The sequence below is a fragment of the Leuciscus leuciscus genome (assembly GCF_965113295.1).
Source record: "Leuciscus leuciscus genome assembly, chromosome: 13".
Classification (NCBI taxonomy): domain Eukaryota; kingdom Metazoa; phylum Chordata; class Actinopteri; order Cypriniformes; family Leuciscidae; genus Leuciscus; species Leuciscus leuciscus.
The window spans coordinates 532,361-556,424 of NC_138737.1; the positions used below are offsets into that span (position 1 = coordinate 532,361).

The following is a 24,064-nucleotide window of genomic DNA, read 5'->3' on the forward strand; positions in this document are numbered from 1 at the left end:
TAATAATTATGATGACAAAGAATCGATATATAATGAAAAAAAAGTCATAATTTCAACTTTTTGTCATAATTGAATCGAAATTGTGACTAAAAAGTTATAATTATAGATTATAAGTTATATTCTTAGTAATTCTACAAAGAGTCCATATAATGACATAATATTCATAATTTCGTTTTTAAATTTTTTGTTGTCATTTTTTTTAGTTCGCGCCAGTGTCGCGCGCAGTGCTTGGAGAGTGGAGACCCGCCCGTCCTGCGCAGTGAGGGCGGAGCATGAGCCGCACGAAGCGCTTCTGTCATGAGACTCGGTCACATGACTAACTCAGCACACACTCCTTCTATCACTCAGAGACTTTATTCTGCTGTTATTGTTGAAGATGGCGGAGGACAGGGAACCTCCAGCGCTCCTCGACGCGTCGCACGCGGGCTCGACGGATCCGGAGGACGGAGAGGATCTATTCGTCAGCGCCGTGAGCAAGATGGAGGTGAGATGCGATTAAAGCCGCTCGCGACGCGCTGCCGACGCGCTGCCGACGCGCATCGACACGCCCTGCTGTCACAGCCTGTAATCAATAATCAATGTTCATAATCAGCGAAACATCATTGGAGTATTTTCTTCCGATTCTGACAGATTTCATTGAATTTCATGAGCGAGTAGAGATGCTGAGCGCGCATGCGCAACAGGGGCTACATCGGCACATCAACACTGCGTCACATGAACGCAGAGACTAGATATGATCAGGCGAATGATATATGAACAAACCTTCAGAATATAGATATGAATTTGGTGTGTGTAAAGCTGCTGAAGTGATTTCTGACTCGAACTCTCTGCATTTAAAGATTTAAATCTACAGACACATTAAAAGTGCAATGAAATAAACACTTAAAAGTGTGTTTTGGATGTTTTCTAAGTTTCCACTGGTCTGATAGATGTTATGAAAGTAAGTGCATGAAAACATGATGGTTTGCATATAGTGTTTCGCTTTAAAGAATTACACCATAATAATATTTAGCATTCAAAACCTGTTTTCTGTCCGCCATCTCATGCTTATGGAAATATCATATTAGTACTGTGAGTGTCATGTGATGATGAGCTGATTTACACCTGGTCAGCAGATTCTGAATGACAGGAAGACCTTTCCTTCCACTTCCTGTGGATCCGGTCACAAGTTTATCCTGTGAGCCCAACACGTTTACAACAGGAGTGTGTGAACATTAACTTTAATGAGCTGGAGAGAAACAGTGTCACACTGATTCGTTTATGTGTGTGTGTTCATGTCTGTGTGTGTCTAGAGGAACTTCTCATTAATATCTCAGTGTCGTTCCTCCAGAGAGAGACTCTCGTGAGATTATTACTGTCATCAGGTTCAGGTTTTGATCAGGTTTGTTTCTCTCGAAGGCCAGTCCAACATCTCCAGCAGAACCCATCATCATCAGCAGCTCCAACGGGCCAGAACCAGAACCAGAACCAGAGGAGATCTTCCTGGATGAGGATCCCGACGACCTCTTCGCTGGTGTGTGAGTGAGTGAGTGAGTGAGTGTGTGTGTGTGTGTGTGTGTGTGAGAGAGAGAGAGAGAGAGAGAGAGAGAGAGTGTGTGAGTGAGTGTGAGTTTGAGTGTTTGTGAGATAGAGAGCGAGTGTGAGAGAGAGAGAGTGAGTGTGTGAGAGAGAGAGAGAGAGAGAGAGAGAGAGTGAGTGTGTGAGAGAGAGAGAGAGAGAGAGAGAGAGAGAGAGAGAGAGAGAGAGAGAGAGAGAGAGAGAGAGAGAGAGAGAGAGAGAGAGTGAGTGTGTGAGTGTGAGAGTGAGTGTGTGTGTGTGTGTGTGTGTGTGTGTGTGTGTGTGTGTGTGTGTGAGAGAGTGACATTCCGACATTCCAACTCTATGTTTGATCATAACACTCGGTGTTTGTTGATGTGACACTGACAGTTACAGCGACTCTCATTTACATATGCAGAATGTTGAAAATCTGGATTTTACTCTAAAAGTTTGTGGTCAGTAGTTTAAAAAAAATACTTTTATTCAGCAAAGACGCATTAAATTGATCAAAAGTGACAGTAAAGACATTTATAATGTTACAAAAGATTCTATTTCAAATAAACGCTGTTCTTTTGAACTTTCTATTCATCAAAGAATCCTGAAAAAATTAAATGTATCACGGTTTCCACAAAAATATGAACACTGATAATAATCATAAATGTTTCTTGAGCATCAAATCATCATATTAGAGTGATTTGTGAAGGATCATGTGACACTGAAGACTGGAGTAATGATGCTGAAAATTCAGCTTTGATCACAGGAATAAATTACACTTTACTATATATTCACATAGAAAACAGATGATTTACATTATAATAATATTTCACTGTTTTTACTGTATTCTGATCATATAAACGCAGCTTTGGTGAGCAGAAGAGACTCTTTCAGACACATTAATAATATCTTACAGAACTCCAACGTTTGAACTGAACTTTTCCGATTCTTCAAACATGTGAACGTTCTCCATGACTGATGTATAAATAATGTTTTTGTTCTAACGTTTTGAGAACATTATTAAAGATCAGATAACTTTAATAATGATAATGTTCCTGTAAGAGCGTTTGATCATAACTCTGGCGTGCCGTTGGTGTTCTTCTTCTCCTCAGAGGCGACGGAGGAGGTTTCTCTGGACAGTCCCGAGCGTCAGCCAATCCTGTCCGACGGCCCGTCTCCCGCCATCACTCCGGTGACGCCCACCGTTACACTGGACCCGCGGGTGTCCGAGGCGTTCGCCCGCTCGCCGGACCAGGTGACGCTCAGTGAGCCCGCATGACCCCACGTGACCCCGCATGAGCTTGTTATGACCCCGCCGTGACCCTGCATGAGCTTGTTATGACCCCGCCGTGACCCCGCATGAGCTTGTTATGACCCCGCCGTGACCCCGCATGAGCTTGTTATGACCCCGCCGTGACCCCGCATGAGCTTGTTATGACCCCGCCGTGACCCCGCATGAGCTTGTTATGACCCCGCCGTGACCCTGCATGAGCTTGTTATGACCCCGCCGTGACCCTGCATGAGCTTGTTATGTCCCCGCCGTGACCCCGCATGAGCTTGTTATGACCCTGCCGTGACCCCGCATGAGCTTGTTATGACCCTGCCGTGACCCCGCATGAGCTTGTTATGACCCCGCCGTGACCCCGCATGAGCTTGTTATGACCCCGCCGTGACCCTGCATGAGCTTGTTATGTCCCCGCCGTGACCCCGCATGAGCTTGTTATGACCCTGCCGTGACCCCGCATGAGCTTGTTATGACCCTGCCGTGACCCCGCATGAGCTTGTTATGACCCTGCATGACCCCGCCGTGACCCCGCATGAGCTCGCCATGACCCCGCATGACCCCGCATGAGCTCGCCATGACCCCCATGAGCTGATCTGGTCTCACCACTGTCTCACACGACCTCTTGTGTTCTCCAGGATGAAGATGAAGAGGAGAACAGGGACGCGTTTGACGTCCAGATCTCGGTGTCGGACCCGGAGAAAGTTGGTAAGGAGTTTTCATGATGTTTGGGCAAAAGCGTTCGCTGTAAGATCAAGACACCTGGGAAATAAAGCAAACTCATGAATGTAAAACTACAGTCTTCATTTAGAAACACTGAAGCGTTAAACATGTTTATATTCAATCTAACGGCACAAATTTGCAAATAAAAATACACTGAGTTAAAGACAGCCCAGTATAGAGCTTATGTAGCCCTGCCCCTTATGTAGCCCCGCCCCTTATGTAGCCCTGCCCCTTATGTAGCCCCGCCCCGTATGTGGCCCTGCCCCCTATGTAGCTCCGCCCCTTATGTAGCCCTGCCCCTTATGTAGCCCCGCCCCGTATGTGGCCCTGCCCCCTATGTAGCTCCGCCCCTTATGTAGCCCCGCCCCTTCTCAGCGCTGCGCTCGTTGTCTTTTGACTTCCGGTCTGTATTTTCACAGCGATCTTACGTATTTATGAATGAACGGCTCGTTTTAAAATCTTCCCGGTCGACTGACATTTGTTAAGACATCTGCTTTAAACATTGCAGTCCTCATGATAACTTTCATTAACTTTACATTAAGTAAATCCACTTCAAAAGCTAATTACTCCTGGACAGCAGCGCCATAGAGATATACAGAGCGACCGCAAACACAGAAGTTCAAAGACAATATTCTAAAGATGGCGGCGCCCTCGTTTCTCTGGCGCATGAGGTCTATAGGGCAGAACACATGTTGGGGTCATTTACCCAGCATAATGGGTGGATTCATTTTTACTATAGTACTCGCTTTTTTTTTATTCATACATTAATTAATGTTTACAGATTAACTTAAATCCTCTAAACCAAGATTTTTTAGAGTGTGTGCATATGTACAGTCAAACCAAACACTATTCAGACACCATTTGTGATATTGTTTCACTAGTGTGATCAGGACACTATAGTTCATCTATGTAAGTGAGGAGAGCAGAATAAAGTAAACTGTGACATATTACACCCAAATATTCTTCATACAGAGACTACCAGTGACATTATCCACACTTTGAGCTGATCATGTTTTGTCTTTAATTGCTAATGCTCTTTTTACACACAGACTGAACAGAATGAAGCATTGCTTGGTCATTGGTTGAGCTAAACTGGTATTATCTAATTGTGTAGTTAAATTTAACAGCTGACAGATATTCAACATAATTCATGTGTGAGACAGTCTAACAGAAGGACGGACAAAACCAGTCAAATATCAACTGAGTTCTGCTCATATTTTATTACCATTTTCTAAACTATAGTGAATAAACTGATAATGTGAGAAATGTTGAAGATGTCTGAATAAATGTGTGTTTGACTGTGTGTATATGTTTGTTTTCCAGGTGACGGCATGAACGCGTACATGGTGTATAAAGTGTCGACGAAGGTGAGCAAGACCTCTGGATTCTCATCTGAGATGATCTGGATCTGCGGTGACTCTGAATCGTGTGTGTGTGTGTGTGTGTGTGTGTGTGTGTGTGTGTGTGTGTGTGTGTGTGTAGACCAGTCTGTCTATATTCAGCAGAGACCAGGTGTCCGTCAAGAGGCGCTTCAGTGATTTTCTGGGTTTGCACAGTAAATTAGCCTCCAAGTACATGCACATCGGCTACATCGTGCCTCCTGCTCCAGAGAAGAGCATTGTGGGTAAGTTTTGCACGTGGCGTTCACCGATGAGCACAGAAGTGTCGTGATGTTCACATCCGTGTGTGTGTGTGTTTCAGGGATGACGAAGGTCAAAGTGGGAAAAGAGGACACGTCATCGGCAGAGTTCGTAGAGAAAAGAAGATCTGCATTGGAAAGGTATTTCTAAGAATTAATACATAAACATTCAAATCAACATTTGAGAAGAATATTTTAATGAATGAGATACATTAAAAAATAATATTGAAAAATGAATACAAATAAATCTGCAATAGAAGGGTATTTAAAAAATGTAATACATAAATCTTAAAATAAATATATTTATATTTTTTTAATGAATAATAATTAATAAAATAAAATAATTAAAATAGATACATTTTAAAAGAAATTTAAATGTATTAAAATTAATTATATTAAATCCACTTTGGAAAGGTGTATCAAAGAAATATTATAAATTATTTTTTTATGAATGTATATTGAAATATGTTATAAAAGTAAAAATGAAATGTATTTAATGTATATAAATTAATATTATAAAATATTATAAATATTATACATTTACAAATTATTATAAATATATATGAACATTTATTATGAATTTAAAAATCAATTAGAATTAAAAATAAATCTGCTTTAGTGAGGTATTTCAAATAATTAATAAATACATATTTCTATAATTATTTATAATTTTTTTTAATAATTATTATTTACAAAATGTAACTAACTTAAACCAAGTAAATTATTATTACTACTAATAAAATAATTAATAATTAATGAATTAATACATAAATATAAAAATATTTTATTAATAATAATAATAATAAAAAATATTAATATGAATGAATTAAAATTAAATAAGTTCAATATGTAATACTTTTTGTTAAGAATTAATAAATAAATATTTTAATCTTTTAATTACATATTTTTAATGAATAATAATAAACTAAAATAAATAGTGTGATGATGTTTTTAATGAATAATAGTTGGTTAAATGTTAGAGTAAGTCAGAGGTCACATGTTCAGAGGTCACATGTTCAGAGGTCACATGTTCAGAGGTCACATGTTCAGAGGTCACATGTTCAGAGGTCACATGTTCAGAGGTCACATAGGTCACATGTTCAGAGGTCACATAGGTCACATGTTCAGAGGTCACATGTTCAGTCTTCATTAATCGTCTGATTGTAAGGCGTGGGGTTTCGCAGTGAATCTCTGCGTCTCGTTCTCACTGTTTTTCCTGTATTTGAAAGATCACTCGTGTTCGGTGTTTTGTGGCTAAAAGGTTGAGCAAGAAGTATTAGATAAATAATTACGCTTGAGCTCGGGAGGTTTGCTGCTGTCAGCTTCTCGGCGATGCGCTGCTGGTTTTGCACAAACTGATGAATCGAATAGAAATTACAGTTCAGTGAAGCGCTGACATTTCTATGGCCTTTTTATCAGGCCGTCGACTGACGTGAAGGTCAGCGGTGTGTGTGTGAAAGAACTGGTGCTGATGGACGTGTGTGTGTGTGCAGGTATCTGATGAGGACCGTCAAACACCCGGTGCTGCTCAAAGACCCAGACGTCCTGCAGTTCCTGGAGAGTTCAGAGGTACTGACCAAACACAAAAACTGCTAAAAAGTGTACATCTATAAACATATAGAGCCTCGTACAGCCGAGTCAGTCGTCGGTGCTGTGGATGAAATAACCATAAATACTAGAAAAATATTGAGTTTTTAAAATCACAAAAATATTTTGACACGCAGTATTTCGTTTGAGTTTGTAGAGAAGAACTAATTAAAATGAATTAAATAATGACATCTGCTTTGGTTTGCTGTTGTTACTGTAATGGACCAGTGTTGTTTATTATATCTGTCCCTATACACACAAAACATTAAATAAAATAAATAAAGGTATTTCAAATAATGAATACATACATATTTGAATAGAATATTTGTAATTAATAATAACTCATTAAAATAAATACAAAATGAATAAAAAGTAATCGAAATAAATCTGCTCTGAAAAATGATTATTAACATAAGTATTAATTTATTAATAAGATAAATATTATAATATATTTTTAGAAAGAATCATTTATTGAAATAAGTAAAAAAAAAAATTCAAAGGTATTTATAATAATTAATAAAAAATAAAATAAATATTTGTTCAAAACATTTTTTTTTCAAAATATTTTTAATTTATAATATTGTTAATTAACTAAAATAAATGTATTAATTTAATCTAAATAAATAGATCTGCTTTGGAAAGGTATTTAAAAGAATAATAAATACATATAAAAAACTATTTTAACAAAATATGTTTAATTAGTAATATTGAACTAAATAAAATAAAATAAAAATCTGCTTTGGAAAAGTGTTTCAAAGAATTGATTAAGTAATAAATGTATTAATAAAATAAATAAATGTTACAATATATTTAAATAAAAAATCATAACAATTAATAAAAATAAATAAATAAATAAAAATAAATCTGATTGTTAAAGGTATGTCAAATGATTAATAAATAAATATAAAAATATTGTTGATTCATAATGTTGAACTAAAATAAGTAAGTTAAATTAATAAAAATAAATCTGCTTTTGAAATTTCAGCATTTCCACGAATTACCATATTTAGAGGCGTGGCTGTTATTAATTAATACTAAGAGCTGATTACTCATAACCCTGAATGTATGAAGGTGGATCTCAGAGAAATGTGTGTGTGACTCGCGCGGTGTGCAGGATTAATGTGTGTGTAGCTTACACTCTTTACTCTGGTACACAGAGAAGTGTGTGTATAATGGAAGACTCGTAAAGCGCGATTGAAAGCTATTTTTGCGCGCGGCCCTCTGAGAGTTTTCCAGGGTGAAACGTATTAAATTGGACCAGCATTGAAATGTATAGGACTGGAGAAAATCCCGGTGCGCTGGGAAACGCTTCCCGTGGGATCGGATCTGTTAACCGGTTTGTTTGCCCTTATTTGTCATGTTCTGCAGCTGCCGCGAGCGGTTAGCACACAGGCGCTGAGCGGCGCCGGAATATTGAGGATGGTAAACAAGGCGGCCGACGCTGTCAACAAAATGACAATCAAGATGAATGAATCGGATGCGGTAAGAGTCTGATTTCTGGACTTGAATAATGAGACGAATTAATGAGCTGCTCTCTGGCTTGAGACGTGTGTGTGTGTGTGTGTGTGTGTGTGTGTGTGAGAGAGAGAGAGAGGTCATGTGACGTGTCTGTGCTCTTTATACACTGACTGCACTGTGTAATGTTTACAGTGTTGCAAATGTAGAGTTAAATACAGAAATGCATTGCCATTTTACATATTGCATTTCAAATTGAATATTGCTACTCATAAATACAGCTTATAGTTTACAGGAAAACTGCAAAAATAAACTACAATAATTCACTGGAATCAAATAAATAAGAACATTTATTAAAATACATTTAATATAAACTTGTTTTATATTAAATGAATTTGGGTTTGAAAGTAGAACAGTATTTAAATGACGATATTAAAGTTTTCGTCTGAGAAAGAATGTGAACGCAGTGCTAAAGAAAGTGAAAAGAACGTGTGAGTAAATGAGGGAGAAAAGAAAGTTAAAGGAAAGTTGATAGATGGAAGTCGTAAGAAGATTGAAGGTTAAAAGAAGGTTGAAAGATTTATGGGAATCCTTTGAAGGAAAGATCTATAATAACGTTCTCTTTTATTTTTAAAAGTACTGTATTTTATTTTATTTTTCTAAACTGTTTTAATTATTCTTATTTCTTTTAATTATTTTAATTTCTTCTATGTAAAGCACTTTGAATTGCCATTGTGTATGAAATGTGCTATATAAATAAACTTGCCTTGCCTTATGTAAAATATATGCATAAATAAATTGGATTCAGATAAATAAGAAAATGCATTAACATAAAATAATATAAATTAGTTTTGAATAAATAAATAAATTGTGATCAAATAAGAAAATGTTTTAAAATAAAATAATATAAATTTGATTTAAATAAATAAGTTGTAGTTAAATAAAAATAAAATAAATAAATAATATAAATTTGATTTAAAGTAATAAATAAATAGGATTAAAATAAACAAGAAAATGTATTAAAATAAAATAACATACATTTGATTTAAATAAATATATGAAGAAATAAATTGAATTCGATGTGTATTGTGAAAAGCGCTTTACAAATAAATGTGAATCGAATTGAATTCAAATAAATAAAATAGATAAAATAATAAAAATTTGATTTAAATAAAATTGTAATCAAATAAGAAAATCTATTAAAATAAAATTAATATAAATTTAATTTAAATAAATAAATTGTAGTCTAATAAGAAAGCGTATTCAAATAAAATAACATGCAGTACATTTGAATTAAATACATTGTAATCAAATAAAAAAAAGTATAAAAAAAATAATATTAATTAATTAATTAAAATAAATAAATAGGACTAAAAAAAAAAAAAAATTTTTTTTTTGTGATTTTGTCATCAAATAAGAATATTTATTAAAATTAAATTAAAATGTATATAAATTTGATTTAAATAAATAATACATCTTACAGTAAAGTACTATAGTGAGAAGAGAAAAATGAGTACAGTAACATAATAGAAACGAAATATGTTGAAATGTTGTTTTTTGCCAGTGTAAACGGGGTGTGTACAGCGTCAGGATGGGGTGGATGTTAAAGGCTCGTACTGTGATGAGTTCTCGTCAAGCGTTCCTGTGTTTGTGTGTGTGTGTGTGTTTGTGGACGCAGTGGTTTGAGGAGAAACAGCAGCAGTTCGAGAATCTGGACGTCCAGCTCAGAAAGCTTCACGCGAGTGTGGAGTCACTGGTGTGTCACCGGAAGGGTGAGAGCCTCATGAGAACAGCAGAAACACTGCTTTATCAGGGATAGTAATGATCCTACACACAGCCAGGAGCTCGGGAAACTTGTTTGTGAAAGAGAAATGTTTCTTTAGCTTCAAATCATCATAGTAGAATGATTTCAATTCAATTCATGTTTATTTGTACAGCGCTTTTCACAATACACATCATTTCAAATCAGCTTTACAGGAAATACAAGAGTCCACATTTCAGTTTACAGTGATCTGATATCAGAGGAAGTTATGCATTTCAGAAATGTACATATACAAATCACAGTTAGCTAAAAATGTATTAATTTAAACAATGTAATAATTAAATGCAGGAACAATGAGCTCATTGAAGTAATGAATAATTGTTTGTTAACAAATGATTATGACATTTAGAATGCGTGTTGATTCCTGAAGGATCATGTGACACTGAAGACTGGAGTAATGATGCTGAAAATTCATCTTTGATCACAGGAATAAATTACACTTTACTATATATTCACATAGAAAACAGATGATTCACATTATAATAATATTTCACTGTTTTTACAGTATTTTTGATCAGATAAACGCAGCTTTGGTGAGCAGAAGACACACATTAATAATCATAATTATCCCAGACGTTAGATCAGTAGTTTATACGCTTGATTTGATCTATTAGAGAAAGAAAGTAGTGAAATACACTCGTTTGTCAAGGATAACGCGATCAAGTTTAACTTATTTCCATTGCGGTCCTTGATGTAAAGCTCAAACTTCTCTCACACTGACCGGTTACTCTGGCGTCACATACTGTTATACATACAATAAGCTACGATACGTTTTCACATTTACAAATTTCACAATCACAATTAAACATCCACACGATACACTAATGCTAAAACAACCTATCTCTAATAACCAACTTTTAACATTCACACTAAAACCAGTCATGTGTGACCCTGGACCACCAAACCAGTCACATGGGCGAAACATTGAGAAAATCTCCTATAAAGTTGTTCATTTATGTTGGCGATTGTGCAGCATTCACTCACACAAATACATGTTTTATATATTTACGGTAGGAAATTTACAAAATATCTTCATGGAACATGATCTTTACTTCATATCCTAATGATATTAGAAATACGTTTGATATCCAGAGGCCACGAACTCCACAGTCGAGCCCCTGAGTCCTCTAAAGGCCGATGATGTATATATTGTGATGTTGGTCCGCAGAGCTGTCGGTGAACACGGTGTCGTTCGCGAAGAGCTCGGCGATGCTGGGAAACTCTGAGGATCACACGGCTCTGTCACGAGCGCTGTCTCAGCTGGCCGAGGTGGAGGAGAAGATCGACACGCTGCACCAGGATCAGGCCTGCAACGACTTCTTCATGTTCTCCGAGCTGCTGGGAGATTACGTGCGGCTCATCACCGCCGTCAAGGTGAGCGTAGAGACAAAGAGTTATTTCACTTATTAAACTACTTCTTGCATCATATAGAGACATACAGATGTAAAATCACTCATTCAGGGTTTGGACGAGGTGCTTGAAGGACTTGATTTGACTTTGTTTGGCGTCTGGTTTGTCTCACGGCTGGTCATGTGACGTGTCATGTGTCTGCAGGGCGTGTTCGACCAGCGAATGAAAACATGGGGCAAATGGCAGGAGGCGGAGATGATGCTTCAGCGGAAGAGAGAAGCCGAAGCCAAACTACAGTACGCCAACAAACCCGACAAACTCCAGCAGGCCAAAGACGAGATCAAGGAGGTACAAACAGAAATATGACACTGATATTATTCGTCCCAGTTCACACACTTATGCACTGGCATTTTTATTTATGCACAAAAACCAAAATAAAAGTTCAGAAAACTATCAGCAAAAAGCCTGCCAAAATAAAAGTTGGGCTTAAAGGGACAATGTGTAGCTTTTTAGGTATTTTATTATCTAAAATCTATATTTTTATTCATAAATATGCCCTCAATGGTGTACAAATACCTATGCCAATGTTCAGACTAATCCTCGTAAACGAAGAATTTATTATCTTTATATACATGGGACGGGTAGGTCCACGGAGGCTTCCATGTAGTTCCGCCATCTTGAAAAACTATAATAGCAGAGAGGGACAAAAAGTACTAGGCCAACGCGTTTCCACAACGCGTTTCGTTCAGAGCCAGCGTCACGTGACTGAAGCCAGCAGAAGCGGAGGAGCAGAGCAGTGAGAGGCGCTTGTCACTGCACCGGCAAGTTTAAAAGGCTGCACTGCACGGTTATTTATACACCGTTCATTCATACATACATATGAGTCACAGGATAAGGAGTCCTCGTCGTCGAAAAAGTCCAAAATAGATCGTAAAAGGAAACGTGACCGGAGATTACAAAAACAAGGGTTACTGTCAGGATAGCTAATGCAGGAGAAAGCTTTCAAAAGAGACCCTGAAGTTTCCTGCTTTCTTCTCGACAGGTAAGTCAATGTTACGGCCTTAATTACAAGCTTTTTTTTCATTGCTTGGTTGTGTACTTTATTATATAGACAGTCGAACATTTATAGTTAAAAGTTAAACAGGCTCTTTGATGAATAGCAGCTATTGAGTAAAGTAACGTTAGAGAAGGCTCTGATGATGATGATATCTAACAATGCACATACTTCAAAAAATATAACGAGTAAAGAAGGCATTACTACTAATTACCATAGTTAATGTTTTTGACAGTCAGTAGTTCATACTGTAACATTCTTTTTTTCGTTGTTTCAAGTTTCAGTTTGTTTTAAATAACAAACATGTTCACCCGAAGAAAAACTCGAAGTGCTATTATAAGACATCCTGTCATAGCTTTTAGGTACATAACGGCTACCGTAGATGCAACGCGCATTTGAAAAAGTGAGGCGCTGGAGAGCATTATTCGTTTGAATGCAAAATACAATTTCACCACTAGATGGGAGAAATTCCTACACAATGTCCCTTTAACTTGAAGAAATTGTGACAGAAATATTTTACTGTTGTTTATTACAGTGTTCCTCTCAAAGTAGTAATAACAACAATAATAATACATTATTATAATTAAGGTAATATCATTCAACCAAATTATTTTTTCAGTCTTAATTTACAAAGTATAGTACTTACGAAGTCTGTTGTACTGCACCTTATCTGACAAATACGAATATTTTGTTGTAAATTTGATAAATAGATTTTTGAATAATTTTTTATAGTTTTCATTTTATTAGACACCATTTTTAATGATAAATCAATAAATTGTATTGCTCATTTGCATATTCATAGAACCGCGTATACTAATGAGGCAAGGGTGTCGAGTTACATTCAAGATATTTTAAGATTTTTTTTTACATGTCGTTTTGGTGATCAAAGATGAGTTTTAAAGGATAATATTATTGACTACTGGGGGATTTAAAATTCATGAAATTAATTTAAAAGTAAAAAAAAAACTATTTTAAAAATAAGTTGAAAAAGGGGCATTTTCGGTTTAGGTTTTTGAATTGATATTTCGGACATTTTGTAGAATAAATAGTGCAAATATTGTGTTGAATATTCCAGCAAGAAAGAGTTCAGAGTATGATGCATGTAATTTACAAGAAAAGAAGTCTGGAATGTTGCAGCTTTAATTACGCAGCCAAAGTGGTTATTAAATAATGGACGACAAGATAACCGTTTAACCCCTCACACACTAGCTGGTCCTACATAGAGCGTCAAGCGTCATTTCAAGGGTTCAGAGGTCTTTTATTGTCATTCCATACACATTTTTACATGAAGGAACGAAACTAAGTAATAAGATCCCGATCAAAACACAAGATAAAAACATTTATCAATAAAAACATTAGAAACTAGGGTGTACGTCTAAGCAGCTTCATCAATAAATAGCATAATAGCAATAAAAAACACTAGAATAGACTAAAACAGTGCAATAATTAGTCATTAATTAGGACACAACTAGTCAAATATTATTGCACATAAAATATCTAAATAATACTGTTATAAAAAATTAAAAAAACATCAAAATTCTATTATTGCACCTATTATTGCTATATATTTGGGACACAGCTTGAGTTTGTGAGCAGCGCCGGGGATGATGGGAACTATCCCGCATGTTTATTTCCCTTCGGTTCATTCATATCTCGACTGTTTCCTCAAACCACGACAGCTGCAAGAGTTCATGACAGTTATTGATTCTTTTAAGCATGAAACATTTTCAGCCTCTTTAATTTCTGCATTTCCCCCGTCACGCCCCACGAAGGAGATCGAGGAGGTAGGACTGTGGCTTTGCTTTTATTTGCTGTCTTCATCATCACGCCTGCTCTCTTACACTCTTCACGACACTTATATTTGCATTATGCAGATCAAAGCCTAATTATGGATTCATCAGACGTTCACGACATGCTTACAGACACACTCCATCTCTCACTTTAACAGCTGAGTTGTGTGTTTAATGTGCATTGGCTGATGTCCTGTGTTGTTTATCTGTAGTTGTTAATGCAGGATTCATTATAGATCATCACTCGCATCCCATAAATGATAATCATGCACTCACTAGATCTTCTGACCTGACGTGACTTTGTTTATTCTGCTTGAGACGGACCGTTCTCCAGCTCTTATTCCTAAAGCATGTCTCGTGTGTGTGTGTGTGTGTGTGTGTGTGTGTAGTGGGAAGGTAAAGTGCAGCAGGGTGAAAGAGATTTTGAGCAGATCTCTAAAATCATCCGGCGAGAGGTTGGAAGATTCGAGGTGAGTTCAGCTGTCAGTGTGTGTGTTTGCTCTCGTTGTTAAAGCCAAACGTGTGTGTCTCTGACGAGTGTCTTTTTCTCCTCACAGAAAGACCGAGTGAAGGATTTCAAAGTCGTCATCGTTAAATACCTGGAGTCACTAGTTCACACACAACAGCAGGTGTGTGTTCATCCCTCGAGCTGTGCTGAAATACTGCTCATAAATCTCTCTATCACCAAACACTGGATTCAGTCTTTTATCAGCTCATTCTCTTTCATTAGCAAAACCTGTGCTAGTTGACTGAATGAGCAAAGGCAGTGAGTGTTAGTCCAATGAAACAACATTAACTGCATTCTTACACTGTCCTGATCAGACGCGACGCTGCGGCGTCTTTTCCATGTTAATCAGAGTTTTTGTCTTAACTAGCCGCGGCGGTGATGCGCGACGATTCGATTTAGAAACGGTTGTATTTCTGTGATGCCATGGCTGAAACAACAACATACAAAGTGTGACAATGATAATATAAGCTACTGATTATGTGCTTTATTTAATGTTAAATCTAATGCGAGTTTGAAGATCATTTTGCGTGACCTTTATAGCCTCTTCTGATTGGCTGATTTTTGATTGATTTGGTTGCGAGTGCAGTGCGCTTGCAGAGATACTCCGCCCACATGCTCTTCTGATTGGCTGATTTTTGAATGATTTGGTTGTGAGTGCAGTGCGCTTGGAGAGAGACTCCGCCCACACGCTCTTCTGATTGGCTGATTTTTCAATGATTTGGTTGCGAGTGCAGTGCGCTTGGAGAGAGACTCCGCCCACTCGCTCTTCTGATTGGCTGATTTTTCAATGATTTGGTTGTGAGTGCAGTGCGCTTGCAGAGAGACTCCACCCACACGCTCTTCTGATTGGCTGATTTTTCAATGATTTGGTTGCGAGTGCAGTGCGCTTGCAGAGAGACTCCGCCCACACGCTCTTCTTATTTGAAGATAGTTAATTAATTAAAGCTATACCCTGAAAATATTCCCATGATGGAACTCCTGAAAGGTTTTTGTAGGATTTTCGGTGTAAGTAAATCCTCTCCGGGTTAAAGTGACCTAAACGCATCATTAGGGGTTAATGGTCAACCAATCAGAGTCAAGAGCCGTGTTCTCCTGATCAGATGCCATGGAAAAGTTCATGTGTTGTTTCTCTTGTCTCTGTCTTTCAGCTAATAAAGTATTGGGAGGCGTTCTTACCTGAAGCCAAGGCGATCGCGTAAGCGGACGACTCTCGGCTCATCATCTTCTTTATTCTCCAGTAATGATCCTGCAAGAAAAGCTGCTCAGACTTAATTCAACTCTAATGAAAAGCACTACAATAATAAAAAGCATCTCAATCTCTTCATCCTTTGTTTGGTGTGTAAAGATCACCGCTGTCGTTCTTCACTCAGATGATCCCGAGGTTCGGATGAACGTGGCATTAGGCAATGATCCGGCAGGGGAAGGCCTTCTGTCCTCTGTTCTCCGTCGTCTCGCATGTACAGAATGAAGCATTATTCTCTTGATCAGTATTTAAGAGTATCAATAATAATGGCTGAGGCTTTCGGCGGCTCGTGCGCTCTGGACTCTGCTGCTCGCGTCCACTATATACATATGTATATTTTTTTATTTTGCTTTGTAGCCTGAAATTTTGGAACGTTTCAGTTGATTCATTGTAACAGATTTTTTAATCACAAGTATTTTTTACTCTACATTCCTGTGCATCAATATCTGAACCTTAATAAAGGAATGACTCTGTATCATGTTTTTGGCTTTAGTGAATATTCGTTTTTCTAGTTCTGCTCTAAAATGTATTTTGTATATGAAAGCTTGTTTCTTTCACGGAACAAAAAATAAACAAGGCAATTGGGAATTTTTATCTCAAAATTCAACTTTATATTTCACAATTTTCATTTTTTTTCTCACTATTGCAAGTTTACTACATTCAGGTGTTTTCTCACAATTGTGAGTTTATATCCCACGATTCAGATGTTTTCTCACAATTTTGAGTTTATATCCACGATTCAGGCGTTTTCTCGCAATTGTGAGTTTATATCCCACGATTCAGATGTTTTCTCGCAATTGTGAGTTTATATCCCACGATTCAGATGTTTTCTCGCAATTGTGAGTTTATTTCCCACGATTCAGGCGTTTTCTCGCAATTGTGAGTTTATATCCCACGATTCAGATGTTTTCTCGCAATTGTGAGTTTATATCCCACGATTCAGATGTTTTCTCGCAATTGTGAGTTTATATCCCACGATTCAGACGTTTTCTCACAATTGTGAGTTTATATCCCACGATTCAGATGTTTTCTCACAATTGTGAGTTTATTTCCCACGATTCAGGCGTTTTCTCGCAATTGTGAGTTTATATCCCACGATTCAGATGTTTTCTCGCAATTGTGAGTTTATATCCCACGATTCAGATGTTTTCTCGCAATTGTGAGTTTATATCCCACGATTCAGATGTTTTCTCACAATTGCGAGTTTATATCCCACAATTCAGATGTTTTCTCGCAATTGTGAGTTTATATCCCACAATTCAGATGTTTTCTCGCAATTGTGAGTTTATATCCCACGATTCAGATGTTTTCTCACAATTGTGAGTTTATTTCCCACGATTCAGGCGTTTTCTCGCAATTGTGAGTTTATATCCCACGATTCAGATGTTTTCTCGCAATTGTGAGTTTATATCCCACGATTCAGATGTTTTCTCACAATTGCGAGTTTATATCCCACGATTCAGATGTTTTCTCACAATTTTGAGTTTATATCCACGATTCAGGCGTTTTCTCGCAATTGTGAGTTTATATCCCACAATGCAGGCGTTTTCTCACAATTGTGAGTTTATATCCCACGATTCAGATGTTTTCTCGCAATTGTGAGTTTATATCCCACGATTCAGATGTTTTCTCGCAATTGTGAGTTTATATCCCACGATTCAGATGTTTTCTCACAATTGCGAGTTTATATCCCACGATTCAGATGTTTTCTCACAATTTTGAGTTTATATCCACGATTCAGGTGTTTTCTCGCAATTGAGAGTTTATATCCCACAAGTCAGATGTTTTCTCGCAATTGTGAGTTTATATCCCACGATTCAGATGTTTTCTCGCAATTGTGAGTTTATATCCCACGATTCAGATGTTTTCTCGCAATTGTGAGTTTATATCCCACGATTCAGACGTTTTCTCACAATTGTGAGTTTATATCCCACGATTCAGATGTTTTCTCACAATTGTGAGTTTATTTCCCACGATTCAGGCGTTTTCTCGCAATTGTGAGTTTATATCCCACGATTCAGATGTTTTCTCGCAATTGTGAGTTTATATCCCACGATTCAGATGTTTTCTCGCAATTGTGAGTTTATATCCCACGATTCAGATGTTTTCTCACAATTGCGAGTTTATATCCCACAATTCAGATGTTTTCTCGCAATTGTGAGTTTATATCCCACAATTCAGATGTTTTCTCGCAATTGTGAGTTTATATCCCACGATTCAGATGTTTTCTCACAATTGTGAGTTTATTTCCCACGATTCAGGCGTTTTCTCGCAATTGTGAGTTTATATCCCACGATTCAGATGTTTTCTCGCAATTGTGAGTTTATATCCCACGATTCAGATGTTTTCTCACAATTGCGAGTTTATATCCCACGATTCAGATGTTTTCTCACAATTTTGAGTTTATATCCACGATTCAGGCGTTTTCTCGCAATTGTGAGTTTATATCCCACAATGCAGGCGTTTTCTCACAATTGTGAGTTTATATCCCACGATTCAGATGTTTTCTCGCAATTGTGAGTTTATATCCCACGATTCAGATGTTTTCTCGCAATTGTGAGTTTATATCCCACGATTCAGATGTTTTCTCACAATTGCGAGTTTATATCCCACGATTCAGATGTTTTCTCACAATTTTGAGTTTATATCCACGATTCAGGTGTTTTCTCGCAATTGAGAGTTTATATCCCACAAGTCAGATGTTTTCTCGCAATTGTGAGTTTATTTCCCACGATTCAGGCGTTTTCTCGCAATTGTGAGTTTATATCCCACGATTCAGACGTTTTCTCGCAATTGTGAGTTTATATCCCACGATTCAGGCGTTTTCTCGCAATTGTGAGTTTATATCCCACGATTCAGACGTTTTCTAGCAATTGTGAGTTTATATCCCACGATTCAGGCGTTTTCTCGCAATTGTGAGTTTATGTCCCACAATTCAGACGTTTTCTAGCAATTGTGAGTTTATATCCCACAATTCAGGCGTTTTCTCGCAATTGTGAGTTTATATCCCTCAATTCAAGTGTTTTCTCACAATTGTGAGTTTATATCCCACAATTCAGATGTTTTCTTGCAATTGCAAGCTTATATCCCACAATTCTGAAGTTTATATGCCACAGTTCTGAAGTTTTCTCACAATTGCAAGTTTAAATCCCACAATTCAGATGTTTTCTTGCAATAGTGAGTTTATATCCCACAATTCAGGCATTTTCTCGCAATTGTGAGTTTATATCTCACAATTCAGACGTTTTCTCACAATTGTGAGTTTATATCCCACAATTCAGGCGTTTTCTCACAATTGTGAGTTTATATCCCACAATTCAGGCGTTTTCTCACAATTGTGAGTTTATATCCCACGATTCAGGCGTTTTCTCGCAATTGTGAGTTTATATCCCTCGATTCAGGCGTTTTCTCGCAATTGTGAGTTTATGTCCCACAATTCAGACGTTTTCTCGCAATTGTGAGTTTATATCCCTCAATTCAAGTGTTTTCTCGCAATTGTGAGTTTATGTCCCACAATTCAGATGTTTTCTCGCAATTGTGAGTTTATATCCCACGATTCAGGCGTTTTCTCGCAATTGTGAGTTTATATCCGTCGATTCAGGCGTTTTCTCACAATTGTGAGTTTATATCCCTCAATTCAAGTGTTTTCTTGCAATTGCAAGTTTATATCCCACAATTCTGAAGTTTATATACCACAGTTCTGAAGTTTTCTCACAATTGCAAGTTTATATCCCACAATTCAGATGTTTTCTCACAGTTGCAAGTTTATATGCCACAGTTCTGAAGTTTTCTCACAATTGCAAGTTTATATCTCGCAATTCAGATTTTTTTCGTGCATTTGCGAGAAATAAACGTTTAACTTTTCTATTCCGTGGCGGAAACAAGCTTCCATATCACTCCTGATTGGCTCCAACTAAACATGTATTTCTTGGTCTCTTTCAGAAAGAGTAGAGCTTGTTTCTAAAAGAAATGTTCATGTAGCTTTGACTTTTTCAGAGGGAGCAGAAGCAGCAGTCGATCTTGTGAAGTGTCTTCAGGATGTCACATCGCTGCTTAAACTCACTTAAACAGAGAAATAAAAGAAACCGTGTTCTTGACAGGCCCGCCGAGCATCTCAGCGCTCTGCATATACGTCAAAAACCCCAGCGCCCGTCTTATTGGCAAGCTGTCATGGCGCCGTCGCATTATGAGCTGCATCTTTGAGGAAGATGATTATGAAGGCTGTGTGTGTGTGTCTGTAGGGCAGATCCATTACTCTTCTGAACGTCTGATGCTTTTCCTGCAGGTGTTTCTGATAGTGGAGGTGAGTGTCTGTCTCTGGGCGATTCCCACCAAAATATGGGAGCAAAAAAACTTTTTGCATAAAGAAAATGAATCCTATTTTTAGGTTTATTGAGGGTTGTTGCACATTGATATGGTATTCTTGGACCTTAAGCATATTTACCCACCAATTTCACATGTTTATGTAATACTGACAGGAGACACAAAGGTACAGGTAAATATATATTCTACATTTGCCGGTTTATATCCCACAATTCAGGTGTTTTCTCGCAATTGAGAGTTTATATCCCACATTTCAGGCGTTTTCTCGCAATTGCAAGTTTATATCCCACGATTCAGGCGTTTTCTCACAATTGAGAGTTTATATCCCTCAATTCTGACTTTCTTCTCGCAATTGCAAGTTTATATCCCACGATTCAGGCGTTTTCTCACAATTGAGAGTTTATATCCCTCAATTCTGACTTTTTCTCGCAATTGCAAGTTTATATCCCACGATTCAGGCGTTTTCTCGCAATTGCAGGTTTATATCCCACAAATCTGACTTTTTCTCGCAATTGAGAGTTTATATCCCACATTTCAAGCGTTTTCTCGCAATTGCGAGTTTATGTCCCTCAATTCGGCATTTTCTCGCAATTGCAAGTTTATATCCCACGATTCAGGGCGTTTTCTCACAATTGAGAGTTTATGTCCCTCAATTCGGGCATTTTCTCGCAATTGCAAGTTTATATCCCACGATTCAGGCGTTTTCTCACAATCGCAAGTTTATATCCCACAATTCTGACTTTTTCTCGCAATTGAGAGTTTATATCCCACAATTCGGGCGTTTTCTCGCAATTGCGAGTTTATATCCCACAATTCGGGTGTTTTCTCGCAATTGCAGGTTTATATCCCACAATTCTGACTTTTTCTCGCAATTGTGAGTTTATATATCAAAATTCGGGCGTTTTCTCGCAATTGCGGGTTTATGTCCCTCAATTCGTCCGTTTTCTCGCAATTGCATGTTTATTTCCCACAATTCGGGCGTTTTCTCGCAATTGCAGGTTTATATCCCACAATTCTGACTTTTTCTCGCAATTGTGAGTTTATATATCAAAATTCGAGTGTTTTCTCACAATTGCAGGTTTATATCCCACGATTCAGGCGTTTTCTCACAATTGAGAGTTTATATCCCACAAATCTGACTTTTTCTCGCAATTGTGAGTTTATATATCAAAATTCTGGCGTTTTCTCGCAATTGCGAGTTTATGTCCCTCAATTCGGCCGTTTTCTCGCAATTGCAGGTTTATATCCCACAATTCCGGTGTTTTCTCGCAATTGCAGGTTTGTATCCCACATTTCTGACTTTTTCTCACAATTGTGAGTTTATATCCCTCAATTCGTCCGTTTTCTCGCAATTGCATGTTTATTTCCCACAATTTGGGCGTTTTCTCGCAATTGCGAGTTTATGTCCCTCAATTCGGGCGTTTTCTCGCAATTGTGAGTTTATATACGATAATTCTGACTTTTTCTCGCAATTGCGAGTTTATATCCCACAATTCGGGTGTTTTCTTGCAATTGCAGGTTTATAGCCCTCAATTCAGGCGTTTTCTCGCAATTGCGAGTTTATATCCCACAATTCTGACTTTTTCTCGCAATTGCAGGTTTATATCCCACAATTCTAACTTTTTCTCGCAATTGTGAGTTTATATACCAAAATTCTGGCGTTTTCTCGCAATTGCGAGTTTATGTCCCTCAATTCGGCCGTTTTCTCGCAATTGCAGGTTTATATCCCACAATTCAGGTGTTTTCTCGCAATTTGCAGGTTTGTATCCCACATTTCTGACTTTTTCTCGCAATTGTGAGTTTATATCCCTCAATTTGTCCGTTTTCTCGCAATTGCGAGTTTATGTCCCTCAATTCGGCCGTTTTCTCGCAATTGCAGGTTTATATCCCACAATTCAGGTGTTTTCTCACAATTGCAGGTTTATATCCCACAATTCTGACTTTTTCTCGCAATTGTGAGTTTATATATCAAAATTCTGGCGTTTTCTCGCAATTGTGAGTTTATATACCAAAATTCGGGCGTTTTCTCGCAATTGCGAGTTTATATACCAAAATTCGGGCGTTTTCTCGCAATTGCAAGTTTATGTCCCGTTTATATCCCACAATTCGGGCGTTTTCTCACAATTGTGAGTTTATATCCCACAATTCGGCCGTTTTCTCGCAATTGCAGGTTTATATCCCACAATTCGGCCGTTTTCTCGCAATTGCAGGTTTATATCCCACAATTCTGACTTTTTCTCATAATTGTTAGTTAATATCCCACAAGTCTGTCTGTCTGTTGGCGATTCCCACCAAAATATGGGTGCAAAAAACATTTTGCATAAAGAAAATGAATCCTATTTTTAGGATCATTAAGGGTTTTTGCACATTGACATGGCGTTCTTGGACCTTAAGCATATTTACCCACCAATTTCACATGTTTGTGTAATACTGACTGGAGAAATATATATTCAACTTCTGTCCATGATGATCAAGCATGCCATAAAATGTGACTATTGTTTACTATTTTAATTTATTTTTGTTAGATTTTGTTAGATCTCATTAGAATTTTATAACTGTCATTTTACGTTCATATTTACAGTCAATTTAATGTAGTAAAATGTTTTCAGTTAAATTCCATAAAGTAAATTCAGTATAAAACTAGTGTATTAATTTAGCAGACACTTTTATCCAAAGCAACTTACAAAAAAAAAAAGAAGTAATACAACAAGGATTCTTCATGCACGTGGTAATTAACTGCGCAGCAATTATTTTTAGCAGCACAGAACTCATTATGATTTGTTTATCTTTGTTGTGTGTGAATCATTCAGTTACTCTGAGGTAATCAAATTTATTAAAGGGTAACTAAACCCTAAACCAACTTTTTTTAGTTAATGATCTGGAAGAATGGGGCTTTATTAGTGCTGTTCATTGATTCAAGTAGTTTTTTTGACATTTGTGTTTAAAGTGTTTAAATTTTACAAAATATGGTGCAAAAACGTCTGAGTGCTGCCCTCTTCAGGTTGAACAGTGGCTACTGCAGTTGAATTTTCCTATTGGAAGTTGTGGTACCCTCTGACGTCAGAGGGTACCAGCTAACCACGCCCTTGCCTGCAGAGAGATACGTCACAGATACACGCCCCCTCTCCACTGGGCTCTGCCTACTTTTCCAGCATTTTTCAAATATTGCCAGTGGGTGGAGTCAGGCTCTGACCAGGGGTTTAGTTACCCTTTAAAGATAATTATAATGCATTGTCATTTTTATGGTTACATTTTATTTGTATTCTTTCAAATCATGATAAACAAACACCTTTAATGGCGACATTTGCATATAGCCGGAAATGCGCATCATGACCATATAAGGAGGAGAAGGGAGAGGAATTTCATTGGCTCTTTTCATTGAGCTCCAGATTATTAAATATGCACATTAAAGGCAGCCCATTTTCTGCCACATAAGGGGAAAAAAAATCATGGTTTTGTAAATCATAAATAATTATGACAGAAGTCGGAATGATGACATCAAAATTAAAATGATATAAAATTGAAATTATGACTTAAGTTATAATTTTTTTTAATCGTTCCTTCAAACCTGAATAAACACCTGAACATCTTTATTTGCATATAATATGTCATAATTGAGTTTTTATTTTATAAATTTGATTAACCAAAGCATGATTTCTTTTTCTTATGTTGCGCAAACGGGCTTCCATAATATTGCTTATGCAAATTTGAGAAACGGCGGGAAGGTTTTCAACGGTTCTGTTGGTGACTCTCTGACT

General features: G+C 37.3%; 1 protein-coding gene across 1 annotated transcript; it reads left to right on the forward strand.

Moving 5' to 3' along the window:
• Positions 1-280: 280 nt before the first annotated feature.
• Positions 281-16,463, forward strand: snx2 (sorting nexin 2). Its single transcript, XM_082188894.1, has 15 exons — positions 281-484; positions 1,399-1,513; positions 2,643-2,785; positions 3,451-3,520; positions 4,859-4,902; positions 5,018-5,159; positions 5,237-5,315; positions 6,668-6,743; positions 8,130-8,243; positions 9,895-9,988; positions 11,207-11,412; positions 11,593-11,736; positions 14,622-14,702; positions 14,790-14,861; positions 15,889-16,463. Exons 1-15 carry the CDS (start codon positions 377-379, stop codon positions 15,937-15,939), a joined length of 1,539 nt encoding a protein of 512 aa, XP_082045020.1. The 5' UTR covers positions 281-376; the 3' UTR covers positions 15,940-16,463.
• The last annotated feature ends 7,601 nt before the right edge of the window (positions 16,464-24,064 follow it).

Coding starts and splice junctions, on each gene's coding strand:
- snx2 (XM_082188894.1), top strand. CDS start 377: ATGGCGGAGGACAGGGAACCTCCAGCGCTCCTCGACGCGTCGCACGCG. Junction 3,521..4,858: donor GTCGGACCCGGAGAAAGTTG/GTAAGGAGTTTT, acceptor TTTGTTTTCCAG/GTGACGGCATGAACGCGTAC. Junction 5,160..5,236: donor TCCAGAGAAGAGCATTGTGG/GTAAGTTTTGCA, acceptor TGTGTGTTTCAG/GGATGACGAAGGTCAAAGTG.